The 27,723-nt window shown below is 34.4% G+C and overlaps 1 protein-coding gene across 6 annotated transcripts in view; it reads left to right on the top strand.

Annotated features, from left to right (window-relative positions):
• FUT8 (fucosyltransferase 8) overlaps nt 1-27,132 on the top strand; it is a 139,774-nt gene extending 112,642 nt beyond the window's left edge. For 2 of the 6 annotated variants that reach the window (XM_072865156.1, XM_072865157.1), the window contains exons 7-10: nt 7,187-7,433; nt 8,660-8,836; nt 15,940-16,090; nt 20,529-27,132. In XM_072865156.1, the coding sequence (XP_072721257.1) occupies nt 7,187-7,433; nt 8,660-8,836; nt 15,940-16,090; nt 20,529-20,846 (893 nt within the window). In that variant the 3' untranslated portion in view covers nt 20,847-27,132. The remainder of the gene's footprint in view (nt 1-7,186; nt 7,434-8,659; nt 8,837-15,939; nt 16,091-20,528) is intronic. The other 4 variants (XM_072865154.1, XM_072865155.1, XR_012043065.1 and 1 more) reach the window with 3 other exon arrangements.
• Nucleotides 27,133-27,723: the final 591 nt, after the last annotated feature.

Below are 27,723 nucleotides of genomic sequence, written 5' to 3'. Positions count from 1 at the left end.
GGGAATGGGGGCCCTAAAGGCATCAGTAGATGCTACTGCTTTAGTTTTGTTAGAGACATAGCTATTTCAATGCAGAAATCGATACACTCAGTTCATGCTTTCATTGGGTCCAAGAGGGAGAACATTCATTGAAATCTCATTACTTACTAGGACAGTAAGAGCACTGTTTATCTTTACGTTGCGGTTTGGATTATGGGTAGGATTTTCAAAGAACCAGAATGACATGGGAAAATAAATACTATTGAAAGTCAGTGGAGCTTACATTACAAAGACATGTTGGTCGTTCAGGAGGTCTGGAATTTAGGGTTTTTGCTGGAGCAGAAATAAGACTACCAGCAAAGTTTTCTTTTTTGGAGGAAAGCTGATAAAATAATATCTTTGGCAGAGAATTATTTTAGCCAAATTTCTTGTGAGAGCAAAGATTTTGTCATCATGCTGTACCTTTCTATCTGCTCCTTTTTTTTATCCTAATTTAGTACAAGTTCTGAATATTGGATGAATTTTGGCCAAATTTGACTGAAAGAAATAGGTCTTGTTAAGGTTTCTCAAAAGTCCTCAAAATAGATAGCCTGGGTATGTGTATACAGCCGCTGAAGTCAATATTCAGACCTACCAGCAACTGAGAAGCAGTGACTGACTGATCACAGATGTCACTTTCCAGCAGGCAAGCAGTACAGACAGTGGTAAGAGACATGGGAGTATGTGAGGGTAGTTGCAAGAGTTGTGCAAGAGAGGAGAGGAAAGGATGCAGGAAAAAAGCCTTGGGAGTGCTGGGTTGAGAAAAGTAGTAGAAGACTTTTTGAATGAGTTGGCATGTTTGAAAATATTTTGGTTTATTCCCTCCTGAAGCTATCAAGAATTAGCCTCTTGGGATGACAAATGGGACAACACTACCCATATGGCATATAAAACCTGGGGGGGGGGGGAAGGACTGTGTTTTCAGTTTCTTTAAAACTGAATTGCGCCAAATTTATTCAATACCTGCCTGCCTTAAAAGGTTTGATTAGATAAAGGATGATTAAAAACATTAATAAATGGAACACTAGTGAGAAAGTAATCAGAAACCAAGTTCAAAAACTTTGTATTAAAAATATACAAAGCAAAAGCTTAGAGAAAAAACACTTAAATATACAAGTGATATTTTACACTGACTACTTTAAAAGAAAATTCGGATTCCTATCTCATTTTACTTCAATTTTATAATTCAACTGTGACGTAAAGTCCTTCCTAGGTGACTAATAATGTTTGGAAATGCCCAAAAGATAGTTGTATGAGATGTAGTCCGCAGCCCAGAACAGATAAAAGCATACTTTTTCTTTCTTCTGAACTAGTTGACAATTCATAAATACCATAACACACCAGAACTTTGCATAGTTTCTATTCTTTATTTTGTCTGCTTTGCAAAGAAAAGCATTAAATTGTCATTGAAGTTGATAAACCATGAACCTGGTGTCTTTGCAATACATGACAGTAGCCAGCAAGACAATGAGGAGCCTTGTGAGAATTCAGCACAGTCCCTCTCACCATATCCTATGCTAATCTAACAGCATTCCTAGCACTCTGACATATCTTGTGTGATTGAATTTAGAATTGTTCACTTAGTTGGGGTGAGGTTTCAAATTGGCAGTAAGTCTTTGAAGTTGTAGAGTTTAGTTAAGTAGAGCTGTGATTAGTCTATGCAAGTTGATATCAGCTTAAATAAGTCTATATTATAAAAACAGAAAAGCAATGAAACTATTCCATTTTTATTTGAGTTTATTCAGTTTTCCATTTGTGTTGCTAGAAACAAATTAAATTGAAGTTCTCATTTACACAACAGGAATGTCCTTAGCACAGTGTTCCTTGGCATACTTTTGAGGACAACTTATTGAAAGAATACTTGAAAATTAGATGATGAATTTTGAAATAATAGGAGAATGAATGAAGCGTTCAAACAGATTTTCAGTTAACATTAACTAATAGTATTGATTGTTACTTGAAACGAGGTTGACATTTTGCCGTGCAAAGTAATGAACACCTAACAAAAATGCCATCCAAATGCAGGTCTGAGCCAATGTTCAGATGGCAGGAAGTGTAAGGTAAGGTAAAATGACAAAATTCCAAAGGTAATTTTGAGCCAAACTAACATTTTTCACACTTCAAGGAAGTTGATATGAAAGATACAAATAGCAGAAGTTTCTAAATGGGCTTTAAATTAGGATGACAAAGATTAAATTTGAAAAGTAGACAGGCAGTAAGATTATGCCAAATCACAAAAAATTATATAAGTCCTGTGAGCTATAAAGTAAGCAATCAAGGCATATTTGAATACTGCAGGGAAACAAAGTTATGCTTTTTATAACACTCACAGCTCATTTCAGTATTTAAAAAGTAATCAGTGGGACTCCTGGAAATTGAAAATGTATTACTGGTCTATTAGTGATGAACATATCCAAAAAATGGTGGTAAGTAAGAACTAGGTGGTGCAACTGGCATGAGTCATCTAAATAAAAATCAATTTCTTTACAAGTCCATGATTTGCCTCCAGAGTATGTTGTTATGATAAAAGAGTGAGTGTTATCAGTATTGCAGTACTTTATGACTATTACAAAAACACTTGATCTTTTGATTACTCAGTTAAGGAAAAATGGATTAAGTTGCAGAACTTTGGAGGACAATTATTTAGGTTAATCCAAACTGAGAAATAGCATCTGGAATTGTATGAAACTTAAACAAGCTATAAATAGAATTATAGAATAGTTTGAAGTATTGCTGAAATGTAAATGACTTATAACAACTCTAGAGGCATCTTCCAACCTAAGTGATCGAATGTCAAAGTTGGACCTGCACTGAGCGGGGAATTGGACCTGATTGACTTGATGATACATGTTGATTTGAACTATCAACATGAGGATAAGATACAAGCATTAGTATGGATTATTGCCTTTTATGGCTTATCTATTATTTAACAAAATACTGCTGTGAAGTGGAAGAACTGTGATATTTTAAAATTTAGAGAATACATAGCTAAAAGCTGAAGAAATGTTTGGGTGAAAAGGTCATTCTTATTTTAAACCCAACTTCACTATCTTCAGTTGAACAGCTACAATTCATATAAATCAAGAATGTGACTTAATGTTTTTGTAATATATATGCTTGCCTATCAATCTGACTGAGTTTTGGTTATCTACTGTATCAATGATTTTGACTGCAGCTTATTTCTCAGTAAACTAAAACAATATCCTGCTGTCCAAAATTTCCATGAAAATTTTTTAAGCTATGCCTGTTGAAAGTAGGACAAGATCATTGCCTATTAGGAATCTTTCAGCGAACGCTGGGGAAAAAAAAAAAGTGATCAGTAGAATAAGAAAGCTGTCACTTGCCTATATGGCTGTTGCAGGGAGTTGTGTACTCCTTCAGGTTACTAAAGAGTTACTCTTCACTGATTTTGTCCAGGATGAAAGCACACAGTTGCCGTAAGTTTTCCTTTTACTGCGTCTGCTATCTCATACTTTTTAAAGTGAGTGAAGACTAATACAAAGTTTTTTCTTCATTGTTCAGAATGATAATAGAGGTAATAAAAGCTAGAAAATTGTCAGAAAGTTTCCTAGAATTGTTCACACATCTGTGTGTTTGATTACACAGATGTTCTAATTAGTGATGTCAAATGGCTGTGCTTTATCAGAAGTTTGTATGTTTGGATTAAATAGACTTGCCCACTTCTGATTTCATGTAAACCATTAACAGAATAGAACATTGTTGAAAATAGTGATGACCATAATGATTGTTTGATTTATTTTATTTTATTTTTAAACAATTACATGCATTGTCTGAACACAACACTGTGTGCATGTCGTGGTTTAACTGCAGCCGGCAACTAAGCACCACACAGCCGCTCACTCACTCCCCACAGTGGGATGGGGGAAGAGAATTAGAAGAGTAAAAGTGAGAAAAACTCGTGGGTTGAGATAAAGACAGTTTAATAGGTAAAGCAAAACCCGTGCACGCAAGCAAAGCAAAACAAGGAATTCTTTCACTGCTTCCCATCAGCAGGCCACAGGTGTTCAGCCATCTCCAGGAAAGCAGGGCTCCATCACGTGTAATGGTTACCTAGGGAGACAAATGCCATCACTCCAAATGTCCCCCCCCTTCCTTCTTCTTCCCCAGCTTTATATACTGAGCATGAATGTCATATGGTATGGAATACCCCTTTGGTCAGGTGGGGTCAGCTGTCCCAGCTGTGTCCCCTCCCAACTTCTTGTGCACCTGGCAGAGCATGGGAAGCTGAAAGTCCTTGACTAGTATAAACATTACTTAGCAACAACTAAAACATCGGTGTGTAATCAACATTATTCTCATCCTAAATCCAAAACACAGTACTGTATTAGCTACTAGGAAGGAAATTAACTCTATCTCAGACGAAACCAGGACAGTATGTCAGAATTATTTTGTCAACAGCTAGTAACTGGCAAAAGTCCTGAAGCATGAGGGGCTTCTGTAACCATTTCAAATTTTCTAATTATAATAACAACATGTTCTTTGATCTGTATTTGTGAATATTTCATTTTATGACTTTCCATTTGTTACCTATACTATCAGTGATAGTTTCCTTGTTGAGTCTCATATTGCGTAGTTTTACAAAGTAAGGAACTCTTAATCTTCTCTGTGAAATAACCATATGATATTTTCAGTTCCTTCTCAAAAAGTAGTTTTCCATATCTCAAAGTGCACTCACTAACACTTGACCTAGTAGTTAATTTTGCACAGCCAAATTGCTTGTTTTGCCTTAATGAAATAGATTTTGTTTCTGATTTTGATTTGCAGCAAGTCTTTTGCAACTTCATTACTATTCAAATAATGTATCACATACAGTTGAAAGCTGAAATCTGTTGGGTTTTTTTTTCCACAATCTTCTTGGATATTCTTGTGATTTTGGTATATTTTAATGTAGTTTGCTATATGCTGAGAGCTTTTATAGTTATTACTGGCCAATCTCATTTTCTTCAAAACTTTAAGACACCCCGTGGAAATTTTTAGAGGCACACTCTTATCCTTTGAATACTATGGAACAATGTATTGGGTGCTTTTCAGGGTCAGACTGCCAAATAGTGGGTCAGATCAGCTCAATCAGCTTTATCAATAGCAAGACTTTCCAAATGGCTGTCTTTACACAGCAACATATTTTTTCAGTGGTAGAATGGAGTTTAAAAACTTGTTAGTGATGCCATACTTAATAAAAATTCACCTTTTTGTATGCACCTTAGCATCTCTGCTTTTTCTCCTCAAAAGAATTACAGTGAATTTCCTTCTCTAACTTAAGATTGGAGTCTTTTCTTTCTTCTCTTGGCTAAGATTGCTATTGCTTCTTTTGCCACCCAGTTCCTTCCCCCACTCTCAATTGAGGGGGAAAGGATAAAAAGGATGGAACCTCAAGTGTTCTTTCATACCATTCCCAAGCTAAATGTTTCTTGTCTAGACTTCTGACTAATACTTCATATCTGCACCAGATTTATCACTTCCCTGGCTTCAGGGTGCTTTTCTTTATTGCAGCTTTCTGAAGACATACTGATAAAATATTATCCATCTTATTATAAGAAAACATAAATGCTCAGTATTTTTACTAAATTTATGAACTTTTACTAAATCTTTTCCTGTGTGATATAATAGATGGTAAAAATATGAATTGGCTTCTTGAATTATCTTCCATACCTGCAGTACATATTCTATGGGAAATTCTTCAAAAAGATCCCTTCATAGTGGTGTTATACAGTGCAGTGATGAAATAGTAACATTTAGATAAATCTATGAAGACAGATTTTCCAAATTATTAAAAATTAATTGAAAATATACCTAATTATAACAAACATTCCTTATTTAAATAACCATATCTCAGAGACTTACTGCTGAATTTTTACTAGTTTCTGTAGGCTCACTGGTTTTAATGTGGCATTCTGGTAATGTATGACTTAATCATGCAATTGTCATATTTCTAGGACTTTGTCACAAATATACTGAAATGATTTTTAGTGCATGCAAAAATGTTCTAACCTTAGGGATTTTTCACTGTTCTTAAAATAAGACTCATTATCCTTGCAGTGAATTGATTTTTTTTTTTTTTTCAGCCATTAGGTTTACTTGGTCATCAACAGTTATATGAGTTTAATTTGCTTATATTTAAAACAGGTTTTTTTTTCCTGGCTGGTGAGCACTAAATAGAGAACTAGCCATCTTTGCCAGTAAACACTGCAGACAATGAAAATATTCTTTTGGAGGAAATGAGTACACTAGAAATCTTACCTGAAATGTTCAGTGTTTCAAAAACGTAATGCTTTGTATTATTTTGTCATGTATTATAATTTATTTTAGTATATGAAAATACTGAAATTCAAATTATCAGTTATGTAGACACTTATGTTCACGTAATTTGTAAAAACTCTTAAAAGTTTCATGGCTATTGAGCCTTGAATGAAAGTCCCATCTAAAACATCTGTATATTCCACTTTAGTTAATATTTAAAAGGTAACAAATTCTCACCTGTATGTAAATCACATGCTTGTATAGTGCTTGGCTGTTTTCCTTAATCTATTTAATTTGCTACTTATCTTCACAGTTTAAGTTCTTCAAGACAGGAATTGTCTGTCTCTCTGTCCTTTCTCCCCTTCTGTCAGTAGAGTAGCTAATTCAATGGTTCTAATGATGTCTGAAATGCTGAGATTTACTGCAATAAAATGTATTCAAAAGAGCAGCAGGGCTGTATAGTTATTTTTTAACAATTTCTTATGCCTTAAAATATTTCTTTATTTTTTAAACAAGTAACTGAATTTTAAGCATTTTAGATAACAAGTCTGTCCAAGTAAGCCTTAGCACACAGTAATGGTGTCGTCGTATATAAAAGATACGAATATATAAACAGGAACACTTTTTATATTTTATTAACTACCAGCTGCTAAGAATTCAAGGACCTTCAACTTTGTTCTACTGGAGTGGATTGTTAGATACAGTTTGTACGTAAATCTAGTCTAAACCTATGATTTTTATTATTTTTTTTAATGCTATTTTGAAAAAGTAGAGCAAGGGTTAGGTAGTCTTTGTGAAGTTGAAGATGAAGATACAGTTTAGCTGATGTGTTTGGGATGTTACTTGCCAATGGTAAAGCTTATTAATAAAGTAAACTACTTGACTCATCCTAGTATGTATTTTAAAACAGGTGAGGCTAATGATAAGGATGTTCAGGTGGTGGAACTTCCCATTGTTGACAGCTTACACCCACGGCCACCTTATTTACCGTTGGCTATCCCCGAAGACCTGGCTGATAGGCTAATTCGTGTACATGGGGATCCTGCAGTGTGGTGGGTCTCGCAGTTTGTGAAATACTTGATTCGTCCACAGCCTTGGTTAGAAAAAGAAATAGAGGAAGCCACAAGGAAACTTGGTTTCAAACATCCAGTGATCGGGTGGGTATTTAGTTTTCTTTTTAACTGTCTGTGCTTTAATATGTGTATGTAGTGATTCCTGTTCACTAAATCATTTTATGTTGGTTATCTAAGAGCCTCAAGCATTTTGTGGGGAGAGAGGGTGCTTTCTAGATGAAGCTATTATTTTTTAACTGTGCATAATATAAATTGATTACAAGTACTTCTTCAGTATACCTGCCTACCTATAGTTGGACTATATAAAAGGTGGCTCAATAGAAGTTTTTTTTATATGTCCTTCCGTATCTAGAAGTGTAATACAGAATTTCATTTATGTAACTGCCTTACAGCTTGTATTCCACTTTTCTGTCTGGGTCGTCTTTTCAAGTGCCTATAGCCTTTACATTTGAGGAAAAAAGGTTAAGCCTATGTTTTACATGCCACAATCCACAACTAATTTTATTGTTGGCTGCACCTGAATGTGGTATGTGCCTTTCCCTTTCCTGCTGGTGTTTTCACTATAGTTGTTTCTTAGCAGTAACTGTGAATTGGAAAGGTCTGTATGGGGAGAAGGAAGGAAAGCACCTATGGGCAATAAAGAGCAACTTGTGGAAGAAAGGTTTTACTGTCATGTAATGTGAAAAATTTTGCTGCTGCTGTACTAGAGTCTGCAAATATTGCTTCCTTTGCCAGAATTTTCCTTCAATCCTTAATCTTTCTTTTTGTAGGAGTACATAATAGTTCTGTCCAAATGTTAGTTGACTTTTGACCATTGAGTCGGTAGGCCACTTCACCACTGGCGGATCTGAAGACTTTTTAGGTTTCAAGCAGAAGGGGAAGATGCATTTTTAACTACCTTCATTCAAACCCTGCATTGTAGTTGGTGTCCCAATATATCCGTGATGCAAATATTCCTATTTTGCTTTTGAACTGTATTGATCAGGCATTATCTAACTACACCAGATAACTTAACCTTCTGCGCAAAAGGAATATCTTGTATGCTATAGTTGCATCTCCTTCATTCTTTTCTTTGTTACCCTTTGCCTTCCTTGCAAGATTATTAAAATTCGTTCAAGAACAGACTGATGGCTAACTTCATGTTGTCAGTGTGTCTTGATGGACATCAATGGGTTTTAATACTTCCTTGTTTTATGTGGGGATTCAGTTTAATATGCGTTCTAAAAGCACAGGCATGAAATTTAAAATTTCAGTTGCTAAAGTATGTATTGGATCTATAAATTGAATTCCTAGTTTCTACCTTTTTCCAGTGTTCACGTTCGAAGGACAGACAAAGTAGGAACAGAGGCAGCATTTCATCCGATTGAAGAATATATGGTACATGTTGAAGAGCGGTTTGAACTTCTTGCTCGCAGAATGCATGTTGATAAAAAAAGAGTGTATTTGGCTACAGATGACCCTTCATTGTTACAAGAGGCAAAATCCAAGTAAGATGAATTATGTTTATATTACAGTTTGTTCCTTCTGGTTAGCTTTACAATTTCTGACTATTGTACACACAAATCTTAGTATCACTTATACAGTTAAGATTGCATTTCAGCTTCCGGTGATTTTGATTTTTCTCTCAGACATTCTCTTTTTTGGATGATTTTTTTTTCACAAGTATGCTTTTCAAAGCTTAATGTTAAAAATCTAGAAGAGTTGAGCAAGATACCTGTGCCTATTTAAAAACAAACCAATGCTGTAAAAGGGAAGTAAAAATATAAATCATAAATACACCAAACTACTTACAGAACATACATATTAAAAAGAAACTATTCAGAAATATTGTAAAAACTACTTAATGTATTAAGAAGTTTCACCTGTCCAAACAATACCTTTCTGTGAATAGTTGCCAGAGGTTGGTTGAAAAGCTTCTGATGACTTTCAGAAAGATTTCTATATTGACAACTTAGAAGACTTTCACCCTACATGTTAAATAATTTTAAAGTTTGTCCTTAAGTATATGTGGGATTCTCGGTCTGTAACATTGTCTCTGTCCCTTTTTTGCTCTTTGTCCTCTTCTAGCTCTCCAGAACATGGGTGTAACAACCTACCATAGCTATAGGATATCCCAGCCTGTCATAGAAAATATAACGGTATTCAAACCTGGAAATGCACAGTATGCATCCATTTACTCCTACCATGGCCTGTATTTTCCTGTAAAAACTCATTGTTAAGTTGTGTGTTTTGCAGGGTGTCACTGAGATGGCAAAACCTTCTGTTTAGTGAAAGAAAGCAGGTGCATATGGAAGAATAATGTTCCATATTTAACTGTATCTTCCTTGGGTTATGGTGTTTATGGCATATAAACAATTTCACAAATGCAATAAGCCATGACTATGGAAACTTGGATAAGTATTCATTACTGAGTACAAGTTAGCATGTTTTCCTTTTGAGTACTATTTATTTATCTGTCTACTGAATAGCACCTGTTTCTGTTTCCAAAATTTTATCTCCCTGGAGCAGAAGAATATGTATTTTTTCATTTAAGCAAGGAAATTAAGACTTTTTAAAGTCAAGGTAACTCAAAAATGGCAAATTCTTGAACTGTTTTATTCTTGGTAGACATGCTTGGATAAATACATAAGATAACATACTGGATTACAAATTTTCTTTGGCATATACAAGGTAAGCAGAAAATGTTATTTTGTAGTAGGGGAATTTTCTACAGCATTGCAAACGTGTGTATTTCAATTGTGCTATTTCTATTTTTCTTTCGTATCTATAAAGGACTGCTGTTTAAAATTATGGAGTTTTGAAAAAACTAGACCAACATACACAACTCCAGATGATGGCAATCTAATCCTTCCTTTTTTGTATATGTAGAGACAAGAACAGTAGCAGAAACAATTATGATAACATAACATTTAAAGTGCAAATCTGAACAATGAAAAGACAGGTAATACAAAATTGAGGTTATAATATTTAATTCATTACATTGTCCTAAATAACTTTAATTACTGTTTGTAACATAACAGAATTCAATATTGCTGTAACAATCTTAGTTATGCATTTTTTCTTTATTTGTGTTTAGCACTGTGTACTTTGTGAATAATAATGAGATGCACTACCTATGTAAACCTATTGTCCCAAGTTTTCAATAGCAACAAAAAATAATAGTAGAATTGTGACTTGCTCGGTAAAACAATACTGAATTTTATTAAGCATTGCAGTTTCTGTGGCAGTTCAAAGTCCATTCCAAATCACACTTTTATTGAAATATGATAAGATACAACTCATTAGTACGGTATTAATTTTGTACGTTTTCTTAATAAAAGCCATAGAATCTGTAAGTAGTGAAGAATTTTTTTATGTGTTGCTGATGAGTTTTCAGGTTGTAGTTTACATTGAAACACAATTTCCTAAGTTGCTTGCACTCTACTGCTGCTTGCAATCAAGTAGAAAGTGTTTGAAACTTCCTGTGATTTCCTAGAAGGCAGGGTGCAATTTGATGTTTCAGCATTTAAGGGCATCTGAAGGCAGGTTAAGGTCAGGTTTGGGAATAAAGAAGCTTTTCTTCCTTTTCTTGTGAAGAAAACTACAAATTAATTTACACTTCTGACAGAAAAGTTCTAGTCACATTGAACTACCAAGCTTTGATAGAAACAGCTTGTCGCATTGTACTGCAGTAGCTTATGTTGCATTCATTATTGGGTGCAGTAATATTAGTAAGTACTAGATACTGTATTTCTCTTTACATGAGAGTGATTGGCTGTCAAACAATGTTGGCATTTAAATAATGAAAATTTAGCCAACATTCACATAAATAGACATGTTGTTTCTATTAAGAGAAATATTTCAAACTATTTGTAGTCATGAAAACAGAAGTGTTTTGACTTAAGTTTCAGAAACTTCCCTTGCAGTCATATGTCTACCAACTGCAAGTACAGTAGTATAGACAGTGGAGACAGTACTATCAGTTTGTAGAGTGTTTTGTTTTCCAAAAGAAAGAAAGAAGTGATACATTTTCAGAATTGGGATGATATAGAAGAACATGATTAGAGAGGAACATGGTTGAGAGTTCAACAGCTGTAATGATCATGGGATTAAAGTACTTGACAACAACTGGTAAAAGCAGAGGTCATGGTATTTGTCTTCTATAAGTGATATGTTAGGGATGGTGTAAATTGCTTGTTCTTTGGCTGATTTAATAGTTTTCAAATACAAACTTTTGAACTTCTAGTATACGTATTTCTAGTCTATAATATTATTGACAGCATCTTCTCTCTTTGAGGTAGAGTTTTCAAAACAATGCAGCTGAACATGCACATAAATTCTTAAGAAACCATATTTAATACCTTTCTGGTTTATATGTGAATCTATTCAGATCTCTTTCTCATGTATATGAGCACTAAAATTCAACAAATTACATTCTTCCTTTCAGGATGTTTACCTGTAAAGTCATCTGTATTTTGCTTTTTCATTGTTTTGCAGTAATTTGCCTCCCTCATGAGTTTTTTTTTCAGCACTTATGAAAGCTTTTTTCCCCACCCTATTTCACTGTTTATTTACTTCCACAATAGCAAGTTAATGTCTTTTTTCCCTGTGTATTATCTGTAGTTTAGCTGTTGCAACCCTCCCTGCCCCCGGGTCATAGTGTGCCTAATATATAGAATTCAGTAGTGCTTCAAAGTTCTTGAGTCTGATGAACAGCCCATACATTTTCAAATTCTTTTTAGAGCAAGACCTGGACAAACACATCGTTTCTTACTCCATCTGTTTACACACATGCTCACACACTTCTTTCAGAGGGAAGAAAACTTGCATTGCCTGTTCTGGACACTTCCCCAGTCCTAGCAAATTGAGAACAGGAGCCTGGGACTCGCCTTGCTTTGCACCCGCTGCACAGCGTAGTGATAAGCTATAGTTACACAACTAGTTGATCAGCTTCCAAAACCAATTGGAACTTGAAATAGTCTCATAACTGTGCTTGGTTTCTATCCTGATCTGAGGCTGGTATGTGCAGGAAGAAAAGATTTTAAACTATCTCTTCCCCACCTTCTTCTGATTTCTTCTTTTCTCCTTTTCCTAGGGGGAAAAAAAAATCCTTCCTGGCCTGTATATAGATTTCAAGAATCTATTAGGTAGCTTTAGAAGAATTAGATATTATTTTTAGGTACATGGAGGAGATATACTACATATATATAGTCCAATACAAAGAAAACAGTATTATAGCAATTTCCATTCTTTGGTTTTATCTTCACAGTCTGGTCCTTTCCTGTTATAGATGTGAGAATGTGTGGGTAATTTCTTTGGAAAGCTAGGAGGGATTCTACAAAATACTGTATTTAGGTGATTCTGTCAGTAAGAATATGACATCTTATTATTTATTATTAATTTATCACGCATTCAGGAATCCTAGTAATAGGATCGTTCTGCTTAAAAAGAGTTCTGCTTAAAAAGAAAAAAAATCCCCAAAAGCTTACAATGTAAGTATTACATTAGTCATAAGATAAATACAGACGGTAAAGGGAACAGAAGGAAGCAAAAGCTAACTATAGAGCTTTAGAAGTTTCATTTCCTTTATTCTTTTAGTCATTGTGGTAAGAATAGCTTTAAATAGAATCTAAAGCACTATAGCGAGTGGGAAGGAGAATTAAACCTCACCTGATGCAGGAAGTCAGTGGGCCACATATGGCTAAGTTTGAGAGGAGTATAGGCTTGGCCTTCTACTGTGTTTTTCTTTATGCTCTGCTTTCAGCCTGTGCTCGAGACAGGATGGTGGACTAGAAGATTCTTTGGTCACACTGAGTATAGCTGCTATTATACTCACATTTTAGGGTGTTTAAAAGAAACCTCTTTTCCCAAGCATGAATACACCATTGTGTGTGTGGGACAACATAAAAGTGCTTGTTTGAAAACTTAAAACATGTGAGTAGATAAATCCTAAGCTTCGATCACTGGTTTGAAGAAATGGGTTCTGAAACTGTTGGTTAAGCGAATTTGGATCAACTTTACAGAATGGAATTGAAGACCAGATTTAAAAGCATCTCAAAGACTATTTCCAGAATAAAGGGAGGAAGGAGAAAATTTTAAAAGTGTGCATAAGAAGATGTGTAAATAATTCTGGTGGGCGTTTTTTTGTGTGTGTGGGGGGGGGTTTGTGTGGTTTTTTATGACACTTTTTTTGGTGTGCTTCATTTGTTAAGTTATTAGACTGATCTTTTGCTAGTAAAAAATCAAATTCTTCAAGAAAGGTTCTTTTGTCTCTACTCAGCATGTGGATTCTGATTTTTCAAGTCTGAAGGAAGTGATTAATTTTAGCAGTATTCCTGATGCCAAGAACTTGCAAAGGGGCACAAATATCTTTACTATGTTCACTGTCCCTAGAAATTACATCATCTGTTAAACGTTATTCATGTTGCTCCCCTCAGAGTTGTGTCACTGAAGTAAGACTGAATGCCCATCTCTGGTCCTCAGCTAGTTTTCCCAGTAGAGTATGACATATTTCTGTCTGGTCTGTACTTTTTTTTTTTTCTTTTAAAAACATACTAATATGATTCACACAATGGAAACAGAAGTAGAATATATCACAAATGTTGTGTTGTCATCTGTTGTATTTTGAGAGCTGGTTAAATATTGACAAAAATGCTAGACATGAAAAGATAAGAAAGAAAATGATCATTGTGATAGGGTTCATCTTGAAAAAAACTATTTCTTGATCCATATGCTTCTACAATTTCTCAGAAGAGGTTGTATCAGTTATTCCAAATGAATAATATTTCCACCTTCTCTTCTTTTTTTTTTTTTTTTTTCTTTTTGGTTTGTTTTGTCTTGTTTTTAATGTAACATGAACTTCCCCTGACATTCATGATCAGATGCACCCTTTAAACTCGTCATGCTATCTCTGCAAAATTTACCATACATGTATTATTTTTTGTTAGAGCAGGTGTTTCTCTTGGGAACATAAAATTCTATTTAAAATCACTATGAAGATAAATTAAAATTCTTCCTCAAATGTGGAAGTTTTGCATACGGCTTTTTGATTCTCTCTTGAGATAAATTTCCTGATTTGGTAGTCACAGCTAGTGAATGTTAGATGGAAAAGCCTGCTATATTTGCCTATTTCACTTTTGAAAACAGTTTTCCCATAGTTTTAACATTAAAATGGAATAAATTAGGTATATTCTTACAAGAGGTTATAATAATATGTCTACCATGTGTCCAGAGTGTATGCACATGCTGCGTTGTTGTATACAAGTGCGTGCTAACTTCAGTAACTTTCCAAGAACTCATGAGTGTAACCTTATTTTGAGCAATGTTCAGCACAGGACTGCCAGGCTTTGAAGCATCTGGTTGCAGGTCTAAGTTATTGTTGCTCCTGCATTACAGCCTGCTCTGTATTCTGATATTCTTTATTAAACAGTGTAAGAATGATTAATTCTTACAAATGTAGTATTAGCTGCCTTATTGTCTTATGTAATATATTGCTTTATAACGGCTATGAAGTTGTAAATTTGAAAAATAGATTTTATTTAAATTATTTTATAATTAGCACTGTAGTTGAAATTTTGTAGTTGGCAGGTTAGTTGCATGAGTTGCACTTCATGATTGAAATATAATTATTGTGTAACAGCAATGTAATTATCATCTTTGTTACATCTACCTGGAATTTTTCATATAAGACTTATTTTTGGTAGGAGGCTGACTGAAAATTTAATTAATTTGTGCTACTTTTCACAGTTTATTTCAGATTTCAATTCCCCAGTAAAGGGGTACAAATCTTTTAAGAAAGACCATTCTAGTTCAACATTTTCAAAAAGGACTTTTTTTCTTGCACAGTCATTGTTACATGTTAAAAACTTTTGATTTTATTTTTAAAATAATATAAAATAAGGTTTTATATTTCAAATAAAAATATTTTCACTTAAAATATTACTGTTTTGTTTAAGATATGTCAAGAAAGGTGTACTGACATGAAATTTTACAATTCTTTCATTTCCTTTTGACCAGTAAAGTGCAAAATTTGTTCTCCACACGGCCTTAATAACTGTGAAAAACTTTTTTATTTTTTTGTTAGTTTAGATTCATTTATTTATTATGTCCCTTTTACAGGTGACTGATTTTCTTGCACAGTGTAATAATCAGCATCTAATAGAGAGTATGTAGTCCAGTAAAGACACAATGTAGTCTAGTAAGACTACAAGACACAAAGACGAAATGTAGTCTAGTAAAGACACAATCCCATATTCTATTTAGTAGTAGAGAAGGCGAAGTGATCTGAGCATATTTCATCTAAAATCAGTAGCATTAGCAGCATGTGGCATATACTTCCTGATATTTTTTTCCCTTCTTTTACAGTGTAAGATCTCAGACTTACAGCATCTTTTTATTTAATTTTCTTTTTTTTTTAATGGATAAAGAGAGGGCATGCTTGGAGGCAGCAGTAACATTCTAGAGTGTTCAGCAAAATGATAATTCATTCCCTGTAAAGCAGAGACTCACTTAAAACAAATTAACAGCCTTATCTTGCAGCAAAGAAGATGCTTCTTAAAAATAATTAAATGGAATAAGACTTTGCTGTTAACAGTGTATTGTATTTTCACAGGTATCCAAATTACGAATTTATCAGTGATAACTCCATATCCTGGTCAGCAGGACTTCATAACCGATACACTGAAAACTCCCTAAGAGGTGTTATTCTGGATATTCACTTTTTGTCTCAGGCAGACTTCCTGGTCTGTACGTTTTCATCCCAGGTAAACTGCAATACAAATACAATATAAAGTATATGTACCAGTTCTAAATCTTAGTTTTCTTCATGCTCCTGTTATCTTATTCTCAGTGCTCTCTCATGAAAATTTCAGGGAAGAATTAAAGGCTCGGTGTGCTATGTGAACATTTAGAGGACTGTAAGCACTGGTTGATTACTTCTCTTCAATTGAAGTTACTGGCTTTATTAAGACATTTGAAATAAGCTAGAAATAATAATAAATTTGTTTAAGAGTTCCTTGTTTTGCATAAAGTTCAAGTATAACTTGTATCCATCCATTTCTATGCAGCTTAGTTAAGGCATTTAAAAAACTAAAAATAATTTTAAACATATTTAACACTTCTTAATTTTGCATAAAATTAATATGTAACTTGTGTCCATCCATTTCTACACATCATTGCACTCTACTACAGTTCAAACATGTCTGCTGTTTCCTTAGTTGATTGTGGGAATGGAAAAGAATGAAGAAAGCAGACACTTAATTTCTCTTCAGTCTATTACGTTTCTAGCAATCCAGTGGCAGCGCAATAAATGTGAATTCAGACCAATGTAATCCATAGAGACTTCTTGTTGCAGATAATTATATGCTACAAGCTTCATTTCTTGAGTGGTCTGATGAAGCAAGTTGGAGCCCATCACAAAACTGAATTATATAATTGTCATCGTTGGCATTTTCTTCTTTATTACATCATACTGTATATTAATTTCATGTATCATGAAAAGCTGCTTTAAAAAGCTGTTTTAAGATTAATAAAGATCAGAAAGCCATATTTTGTGACTGATATGCTGATCCACGTAATTCAAGTATGACAAAATATGATTGAAATCAGGGTGAATGTTTTTTACCTACTGTTGTCATATATGCTCTCAGGTGACATGGTTAGGAAAGCATTCTGCTATAGATGGCGATAGATTGTGTTCACACATGATTGTACTGTTACATGGAAGTGGACACAAAACTGAAAGTTAAAATTCACTTCAAAAAGAAATGTTTTCCACAGCCTCAAATGTAAATTGTCTTCTGCACTGTAATGACAATTAGATAGGTAACAAGCATAAGATTAATACTAATACATGATCAATACAGTGATATATTCACCTTGACAGCCAGAATTCTTAATAACATTACCATGGCAAGACGACAGCAAAACCAGAAAAAGTATAGAAAAGCCTCTTATCCCTCAATCATGCTCATGAATACGTTTGTTTTCACTGTTCACCAAACCCTGTGAATAAAATGACATTTTATAGCATATTTAGAAGGTTATTAATACAGGCTACTTTAGACCAAGACATGAATCCAAACTAAAAATGCTCACTAAGAAAAGCTTGTGAGGAGCGATCCACTTTTATAATAATATTTGATTCAGCTGAAGTATGTCCACTGAATGCATATCACAGTGAAAGGGGTGATCATCAGCCAAGACCTAGGGCTGTATGTCTTAAATGCCAGACATGCATTGGTGTAGAGACAGTTCACATTCTGAAGGAAGAATCATGTGATCTTGGATAAAAACTTAATAAGAAATCTATAACATTTTCTGCTATTATTATATTCAGATAGCTGTGTTAAAAGTGGTAAATGTTTGCTTTAAATAAAACACTGGGTATAAACATAGAAGAAACATGTTTAGATGTAGGTACAAATGGCTTGGACAGAGTATATTGTAATTGAATTGTAGGTGTTGGAGTAATTTCAAAAGAAGGATATATGTTAAAATACATTGACATAGTTACAGTGATACAGTTTGATGGGGACCTATGGAGCTCGTCTGGTACAACCCCCTTTGAGGGTATCTTTGAGGTACATGGTATCTTCGAGTTCCAGTTTCATTCTGCATCTCCCTGCATTTGACAATAGACAATGCGGGATGACATATTTAGTTTTCCGAAGTTGCATAAAATTCTACTAAAGTCTAGGAAATCCTGTGTTAGACTGTTACTCTCAATAGCTGGGGCTATGAATTTGGTCCAACCATCTACTTAATTTATTCTGGGCAATTTCTTGTGCTTTAATAATTCAAACTCCTCAAAAATCATTTAGCACCAGTTTTGCTGGTCATGCAGGAATGTGGATCTCTACAGTATTTTCATATATTGGGCTTTTCTAAGGTCTGTTGCAAGTTTTCCCACTGTTCAGAAAGATTTATCTTTTATGGGTTTAAAATTTGATCCTCTGATCTCTAACATTTGAACTACTATACCTGTCCTTTCATCAATGAAATAAACAGTTTGGTAGTTGCTTTGGCATTGAAGGTAAGCAAAATCAGGCTGTTAATGACCATCTTTTGTCCAACCTGTATGAAGAGAAAGTAAGGACAAGAATGTAGCCTAGTTTATTTCCAGTGCAATTTTGGACTTGCACATTAATCAATTGTATGCTGACTTTTTTTCCATTTTCCTTGCCAAAAAGAGTCAAAACTTCATTACAGAGGTATTAAGAGAATATTACAGTATACATTAATAGAATCAGGAGCTGTAGGAAGACTCCTATATTAATACTTATTTATGCTACCAAAACTAAATGAATATTGATATAAGCTGAAGAATAGATATTCCATTAAAATACTGTTGTTAAAGAAATTACGCCCATCAAGTGATGTGGAGTCAAGGGAAACAACCTACCTTGGCACTGTATGTCAGCAACATCATGTTAATTGAGATGTATCGAAAAGCCACAAGGCAGTTACACAAATCATAACACAGTAGCAGAATTAAGATTGCACACTAAAACAAAGACCTTTTTTGTCTCTTCAGTGTTCATTTAGGTGAAATGGTAGCTGTCTCTGCCTGATGTATTTTTCTTCATAATCTCATTTCCTTCCAGGACGTATTAGTCTTTGTATTTTGCATTGTACATGTAAGTATACAGGCTGCAAAACAAGTGAACCTATGAATAAAAAATGGGAGGCTGGCTTTAACTATAATCCTGCATGTGGATTCTTTGCCTACTGCCCTCAACAGCTTACAGTTTAGTTACCCAGGTTTGGCACTACAAAGGAAACAGTTGCTGAGAGGAGATGTATGCTTTATGTCAGGTACGCAGGACACTTACACTCACTAAAAAGCATTTCTACTGAAAATATATAAAATCTTTTACAGAGTATGTGTGTGTATCCTCCTCCTGGGGTGCACACACATGCAGAGAACAAAACATCAAAAACAGTCACAGAAGCTATAAAATAAATATCCTCTTACCAATGTATGGGTAATCAAATTTGTTTCAATATCATGGAGTATAACAAGTACTTCAAAATAATTAACCCCAGCCTGATCTTCTGAAAGCTACTTCTGAAAAGTTACTTCAAAGATCAGATGGAAAGGGATAAAAGGAAATCTATTGCATTTTTAAAGCAAATGCCTCTCTGAAAGAAGGTAGGAAAGTACAAATATGTCATTTGACTGATCAAAGTTCTATTCACTGTATCTTCAGAGGGAGAAAAGTAAAATCAAGCTTTACTATATTTACATAGACTGAAAATTATGAAAAGGCTCAAATGCTTCTTCATATTGAAAAAGTCTGCTCTATTGTTAGTTTATCAAGCTTGATCAAGTTTACACAAAATCAGAGAAGGATACAGTAATGTAGATTAGAAGTCAGAAAGGTCACAGTGGCCATATCAGGCACCTGACAGAGAAGAGCTTTCTAGCCAATTGTTGAAAAGAGCTTGTTTAATATAGTGGCAGCCTTTTGTGTTTCTGGCAGCTCTGAGAGATACAGCATGATTCTGATGTGGGGACCTGTTTTCAGTGTGAAGAAAATTCCCTTCATAAAATGTGATACAATGACACTTCAAAATGCATCTTTCTCCTCACCAACATCATTATTGTCTTGCTGGAATTCAATTTCATTTAGTTGTCTTCCAAGTTGCCAACACTCATAATTCTATCACTGTTCTAATATTAGCAGTATTTTAAAACCTTACATTTCTGGAACTGCTTGATTGTGAAAATTGGAGCTTCCTTTAGAAAAGTAAATGTAAAGCCTTATTATTGCAGAATAAATTTGAAAATGTAATTTCTAAAGGTTCAAAGGGAAGTAAAATACAGTTTTCATTAGTTGTAGAAAAGGAAAACAAATTTGCTTTTCCATTTGATTGGCTACATATAATTTTAAGAAGCAGGGTGGCTAGTGTTCATATAGATGTTTTCAATTTTTACTGAAAAGTAGACTGTTCTAATTATTTATCTATTTATTTATTTACTAAATCTGATCACCAGAGTACTAATTACAATGCTGCAAAATTGTATGCTTCTTGTTAGTAAATATGCAGGGGTTTTGTTTTGGTTTTTTTTTGACCTGGACATTCCAAAACTTGATCCTCTTGTGAGATTTAATTGTTACACATTGGTTGCTGACTTCTGTGGTATATATTACAAGCACACACAATATTTATGACTTCTCTTCTGTTTTTATTTCTAAGGTTTGTCGAGTTGCCTATGAAATTATGCAGACATTGCATCCAGATGCTTCAGCATATTTCCATTCTTTGGATGATATCTACTACTTTGGGGGACAGAATGCCCACAACCAAATTGCTATTTATGCTCATCATCCACGAACTGCTGATGAAATTCCTATGGAACCTGGAGATGTAATTGGAGTAGCTGGAAACCACTGGGATGGTTATTCAAAAGGCATCAATAGGAAATTAGGAAGAACAGGCCTGTACCCGTCCTATAAAGTTAAGGAGAAAATTGAGACAGTCAAGTACCCTACATACCCAGAGGCTGACAAGTAGATTAAAAGGAAGACATTTGGCAGTAATTCTCAATTTTGATTGGTTTGAACCAGTCAACACACTAACTAATTGTTTATATGGGATTTGAATTTGCATTTTAACATGCAGTTAAAATCAAAATCTTTAGCAATGAAACTGGATAAGAACCTGAGAACAAATGGATGGGCTATTATCTGAACTTACTCTTAAACATTTTTTGTTATATGCACTCTCACACATGCACACGCAAAACCATATACAACAGGAAAACTGTTGTTTTATACTTTTTGTCTCTTTTCAGGATTTGTCCCAGTCATTAGTCTTACGTGAGCTTTGGGCTCTTTTCTCTGCCATTAATTGACAATAATGTTCAGACTTATAGCACTGCCACATTGTGTAATTTGAGTGACATCAACATATTTTGTATGTGCAAAAGTTAAAACATGGTGCCTATATTTCAAAAATTTGTGACCTTTTTAGAAGAGCCATGCCTGTTTCAGAATGGGCAAGAGTCAATCTTCAACTGGTGTTACCGTGATCACTGAACTTGCTTCAAACAACAGATTCAGATTTCAGACTAGATTTCTTTACAAGTTTATTTTTAGCATTCCATTGATTACTTCTCATCATTAATAAAATAAAGGATACATCCAACAATAATATAGTCACTGTCTGTTAGGAACTTTTGTAAAACAATGCCGTGAACAGATTCTTTAGTACTGATGATGTTTCTGGACATTGCCTTTGATTTAAAAAAAAAAAAATCAAAACAAACCGCAAAACCCATGAAGGAAAAAGTAGTTGGAGTTTCACTGAGTTTTTAAAGACTCATTATGTAGTACAACAATTGCTAGTGGCACAGTGTTTCTCAGTTCTGTGGACAGTGGGTTTCAGCAGGATGACTTCAGTGGCTCAATTTCTTACATTTACTCTCTAGCACTGTTCTTTTCCCTTCTGTGTTTCTCTTCCAAAAATATTTTTTTAGGGTATTATAGATAGCCATTTATAATTTTGGCATTGAATGTAGTGGCTTTTAAGTAAAATACTTCATGTTATCCCACTTAGAGAACCCATCAACCTACAGTACTCTAAAAAAATCTAACAATTTACCCAAAAAATAGTAGGTTCCAAGAAAATATACACAAGGATTAATTTTTATGCATGACATAAAATTTTTAGTAATTCTAAGTGTTTTGAAATCTGTTGCTAGTCTGCTCTCTATTAAGAAAAGAGAATTACAAAACAATTTTACAAACAAATTTGTAGATTTGGGGGTTGTGTGTACATATATATTAAAAAAATGTATGAAATAGCAAGAGGTTATTTCTAAATAGAAAGAATATTAATAGCATTATGCAGATTCTAGTGCAATCCAGTCTGGAATACTGGAAGTGTAGAAAATGTTTACTATTCAGATACTGAGAAAATGCCACATGAGTAAAGATTAAAAAAGCATGGCTCATTGACCTTAACAAAGCAAAAGTTAAAAGGATATTTAATTATATTTATGAATAGACCAAGGACATTGTTGACATAACAAATGGATGCGCTTGACCATGAATAAATTTTAGGCTGAAATGTAAAAGGAAATATTTTTGCTTTTTAAGGAAAAAAAGATAAATTGCCTGTTAGCAGTATTAAATAGATGTATCAGTAAAAATGAGCATAGATACCAAACGGGATTTAAAGACAGATTGAAGGATAAAGGCAAATGAGTAAGAGTGGCCAAGAAACGCTAAAGACTATGAATTTTTGTGACTAAAGATGGCTAGAGTTAATTGGTGTTTCTGTATTTTGGAACTACTAAGAAAGCTGTTCGATGTTAGTTTCCTAAGTTGTTCTGATAAATTTTCCACTAACTTAAGCAAACTTGTGGTATTTCAGAGGCACAAATATAGGCTAAATTATAACTTTTTTACTTGAATTTGAATTGTATATATAAAGCTATTGCTACTTTCCTTTTCAACTTGAAAAAACAAAATCCAAACCCACAAACATTTATTTCTCAATGATTAAATCAACACATTTTATCTTTGGGAAAAATAATTTAATTATTTCTCCACAAATGCTACATTATCTATTTGATATTTATAGATTTTGGAAATGTTTTATTTTTTAAGCTCTTTACTTACGGCTTCAGAGCTCATCATTTCCAGCTCATTTCGTAGAGTGTGATGCAGAAATAGTATTCATAAATGAATTAACATATGAAAATTCCTCCACAGTCAGGTAACAATTGAAAATATCACTAAAGAAGATGAATAACAACATCTAAGATGAACCCAAAGGCAAGAGCAGATCTGATGTAGTAATGAGAGAACTGAAAACACTGATGTTATAGAAGTCTAACCTATATAATGTGTCAATTCCTTAACAGACTGTATCTGACAAAATATTGGCAAGGTACATGTGCCTCCTTACGTATTCTAAGTACCTAATGAATAATTAGCTCATCATCTTTGAGAAAATGATCATGAAATGGTATGAAATTATAAAATTATTGTTTATAATTAAGAAATGTACTAATGTAGATGCTATCACCTTATTCCCCTGGGCCATATGATCCTCTAGTGCTTATAATGCAGTACTTCTCAGAGGAAGAAACCTAGCAATAGGCTGCTTACTAGATGCATCTGTTTCTAGAGAGTTGTTTCCTTTAAGACTACCAGTTAGTTATGTCTTGGAATCCTCGGACCTTGGGACATTAAAACTGAATTTGTTTTATATTAAACAAAATGCATATTAGAGACTTTATTCTCAGTTATGGTGGAGTCCAGGTAGTATGGAAGGATCCATGGGTAAATGAAAATGAGACCCCCAAATTTTTATTGTAGCTCAGAGAAAAGTGAAATAACAGGAAATAAAAATTTTGTCTTAAATACCTGAAAGAAAGCTGAATCTTTTGAAAGTTGTGAACTCATCAAGATACTAGCCAGAAGACTTGCAAGCAAGCAAGTATACATCTTATTTCTTCCGTTTGCCTTGTAGCTCTGCAGCAATCCAGTGATGTAATTTTTGCCCCATACTAAACCACCAAGTCTGACATCCGTAAAGCAAAGACAGCCCTCATACTTTCTTAAACAAGCTAATGTTTAATTAAATTTTTCCTCTTTAAGAAGCATTTGTGCATGTGTGTGTGCGCGCGTGTTGTGTTCATAAAAAAGAATATGATCAGTACTGTTTCCTTCTTTGCTATTTTACATTATCATTGTGATATTCTCTGAAATAACTTACTTGCCAGGTAAATGTAGTCTCTGGAAATGGAATATTCTACTTGCTTCGTACCAGCTGGGCTAAGAAGTTTATTCTGAGTAGTTCATTTAACTAGTCTTCTGTGACATTGGTGCACCTGGAGACTGGGGTCATCAGCAGCAGTTTGCTGCTGCCACCGCAGTTACACCAATCTGAGTTCTGTCCTTGATTTTCAGCCCAGCCTACAGTCAGATGCATGGGATTCCCAAGCCTCCTCTACCAATATCCTGTCCCTGTGAACTGCAGAGTATTATGGATTTGTTCATGAAGGATGATGTTTTATTTCAAAATTTTTAAAATTTACCTTCGGAGAAGTCTTTTGTCTACCCCTTCTACCCGCTGAATTTTAAGGAAACTTGCAATTTCCAGAAAGATTTCTCTCATTTACCAATTTTTCAGAAAAGAGAACTGATGATACCTTTCTTATGGAGAGATTTTCACTTTCACAATGTGAAACTTTTCACAATGTAGAAGTTTACTCTGTAATGGGTTTTATGTTTCTTTGGTATGCAATTATAAAATAAGGGTCTTGTCTTCTGAGCTAGGATCATAATAGAATATAAAATGGAAAATTTTCATTACAAATTCTTGATAAGGGGAGGGAGATTTTCCTTCATGCCAGTGGAGTAGCACCTATCATTTGGAACTTTTTCAAAACAGTGAATTGAACTTTTGTTTTTCCAGGTCATAAGTTTCTTTGCAATGTAATCTCTCAAGTGTCTGAAGAATCCAGGTAAAAATCATTTGCTTTGTTTGGGAGGTGGGTAGGAGAGCATCTAATAAGAAGGCATGGTATTATAATTTTAATTTAAGTTGATATATCAGGTTATAAAGCCACAAATAAACCTTTCAGTGCTGGGTTGAGGACCTCTGCCAGCAAAATCATTCTGCTCTTTGCCAGAAATACTTAAAATTTGCAGCCCCTCTTTTGATTTTGCCTAGTAGCAGTCCCAGTTGTGTATAAACATCATGCTGGTCATATTGTGATCATTGGTTGTTACTATATCGCAGTTTCATTCATATTTGGGTGGCTTGGGAGCAGGCTGTCAAAGGGCACAAACTTTTTTTGGTTTACTTATCATGGTGAATTAAGATTGCATTTAAAACTCACAAAAATTCAATTTCCCTAAGGCACCACTAGAATTCTAATTGCAGTCTACAGACTTTTGTCAAGGTCCCTTATATGTACCTGCAAGCTTATAGGGAGCAAGACTGAAGCAAAAGTAAGTTATGCATAAATATCAACCGCAAATGGGTTGGGTTAGACTTCATAGTATCCTGTTCATTTCTAAAAAGCATGAAATGTGGCACTGCATGATACAAATAAGAGGATAGGATAAAATTTCCAAGCCTGCAAAAAAAATTGCTAGTCTGTTTGCCTGTGTCACTGGTTGCATTCACTGTGCACAAGATTATTTCAGAATCCAAGTACATAAGGCAGAGGTCTTCCAGCATTACTACAGGCATCTGAGAATCCCTTCCATTGATGTGTTTGCTGATCTTTACCCCTTTTGGTACCATGTACAAATACCTAACAATGCTGATGATGTTTGTTATTCAATGGAACCTTCCTTTGTGTTGTATGCTTGTTTCCTTTGACTCAACTTACTTGTCAACAGAATCCTATTGCCACTGCAATTCAAGCAATTCAAGTTTGGATTAAAGCAAAGGTATGCCAATTATTTGCACCAAAATGTCTTTACCGTTGCTCAAAATTAACTTCACGCTCTTAGGCTGACTCCTAAGGAGACACTGTTGGGGGAAGGAGCTGGACTATACTGTACATGTTATATAACTGCTGACACATACATGTACTGGTTTTACTTTCAATTTTGCATGATTTTTCCACTTTATACAGACTCAAGATTTTGTTTTTATTTTAGTATATTTATGAAGGGTTTTCTTGAGCATGGTGAGACAAAGTCCCAACTATCCTGCATTTTCTTCAAGAAGTATATTGGACCTCACCCCATTTCCTATAATTGTCTTAAAGACATCTTCCAGTCACAATATTTTAATAGAATCATCTAGATCGACATTTCCTGAAGACTATGACATTTTTATGCTCTTCCACTGCCTACTGGCGTCTGAGCTTGATCTACCATGGTTGTATGAACCTTCTTCAAACCTTTCTGCTTAGTGTGTTTTGATTTCCTTGCCTAGTGGCTAGTGGTCATTACTTGACCCAGAATCGAAGGGACAGCAAGTGTCTGTATTTGATTTTTCATAATAACATGTGAAATTATATTTCTTATGGGTTATTTTTTTTACAAAATGCATTTTTGTGTTTTCCTTAACTGGTATAGTCAAGGATTCCAAGAGAAAACACCATAATCAGATGTGCCTAATAAGTGTTTAGGAGGCTTACAAGCCATAGAAGTTCCTTATCTAATGAGATTTACAGCTCACACCGTGGCAAGTTTCTTGACCAGATGAAAGATGTATTCTCATAGCATTCTGTCCATTTTTGGCTAGCACTTATTATACACTAATGCCTGCAGCTTAATATGCAAGCGATAGGAACACAATCTGAATGCAGTCTTTTTACAGGACCATAAGAGACAGGTCATTTTCTTCTCTTCAGTCTTAGAATCCTTTATTTTAGCTTAGTTTTAGTGTTCCTGCTCTCTTTCTTTGGCAAGTTTTTTTTGTATAATACAGCTGCACAATTCTCAATTACTCCACTACAAGTAGAGCCACAAGAATATTACATCTCAGCTGTGAGAATCCACTGAATGTAAAGATTGCTGTCCAATTCAGCTTTCTACAAAAGATCTGTCTCTTAAAGAAGCTGAGTATGTTTGCTGATATCTTTCCAAACAGTAAAGACCTGGAAGAATGGAAGGAGACCAAAAATCAGGACATCCTACTTCCTTCTTTGTGAATGAGAAGGAATCGGGCATCCGTTATGTCCAACCAAGACGCTGGAAAGCAATTGACTAGTTGATGGGAGTAGTTTGCTTCACGACTTCAGCTTATTGCTGGAGAATGAACTGTGATGAGTTTATAATTTTAAATCTGTGGTCGCTTTGTAACATCTATAAAATTTTATTTGTTTTCACTTGAGAATAAAGTTGTTATACACAATAAGTTCAGATTTGTGGGATTAAATTGACAGTGTTTCTTCTCGCCTCAGATGGAGTTAATTGTGCACTAACGTTTCTTAAAATGATTTTTGCTTCTTGCTAAAATCCAATTATTCAGCAAAGATAGACAAATCTTGACCATTTTTTTAACCTCTGCATCACTAGAGATTATACAGAGGGTAGTACTAATAAGCCTTCACATAATGGATTTAGGATTGATGGATTTGTTTTACTTAATTTTTTCTTTTGTTTATATAGAACAAAAAAATGTTTTCTAAATATTAAAAAATGATAGGATGTATCTGCCTGCTCAAAATGTATTTCTCTAGGGCTGCTGTTGTGTTATGAGTACTCTTTATTACACTGATTCATATTAGCTCATGTTCTCATGTTTCTGAGTGTGTTGCTCATTCCTTTTGTCCGATGTTTAGATTATAAGATTTATGATCCAGGAGCCTCCTTTTTTGTGTGTTTTCACCACTCTTGTCACAGTGGGATTCTTGTCATTCAGTAGGATCCCTAGGCGGTACAGTACTACGAATAATAATTGTTGTCATAAA

The sequence above is a fragment of the Ciconia boyciana genome, chromosome 6, assembly GCF_034638445.1.
Source record: "Ciconia boyciana chromosome 6, ASM3463844v1, whole genome shotgun sequence".
Lineage (NCBI taxonomy): Eukaryota > Metazoa > Chordata > Aves > Ciconiiformes > Ciconiidae > Ciconia > Ciconia boyciana.
The sequence above is the reverse complement of the archived record's forward strand: the minus strand, read 5'-3'. Positions and strand labels throughout refer to the sequence as shown.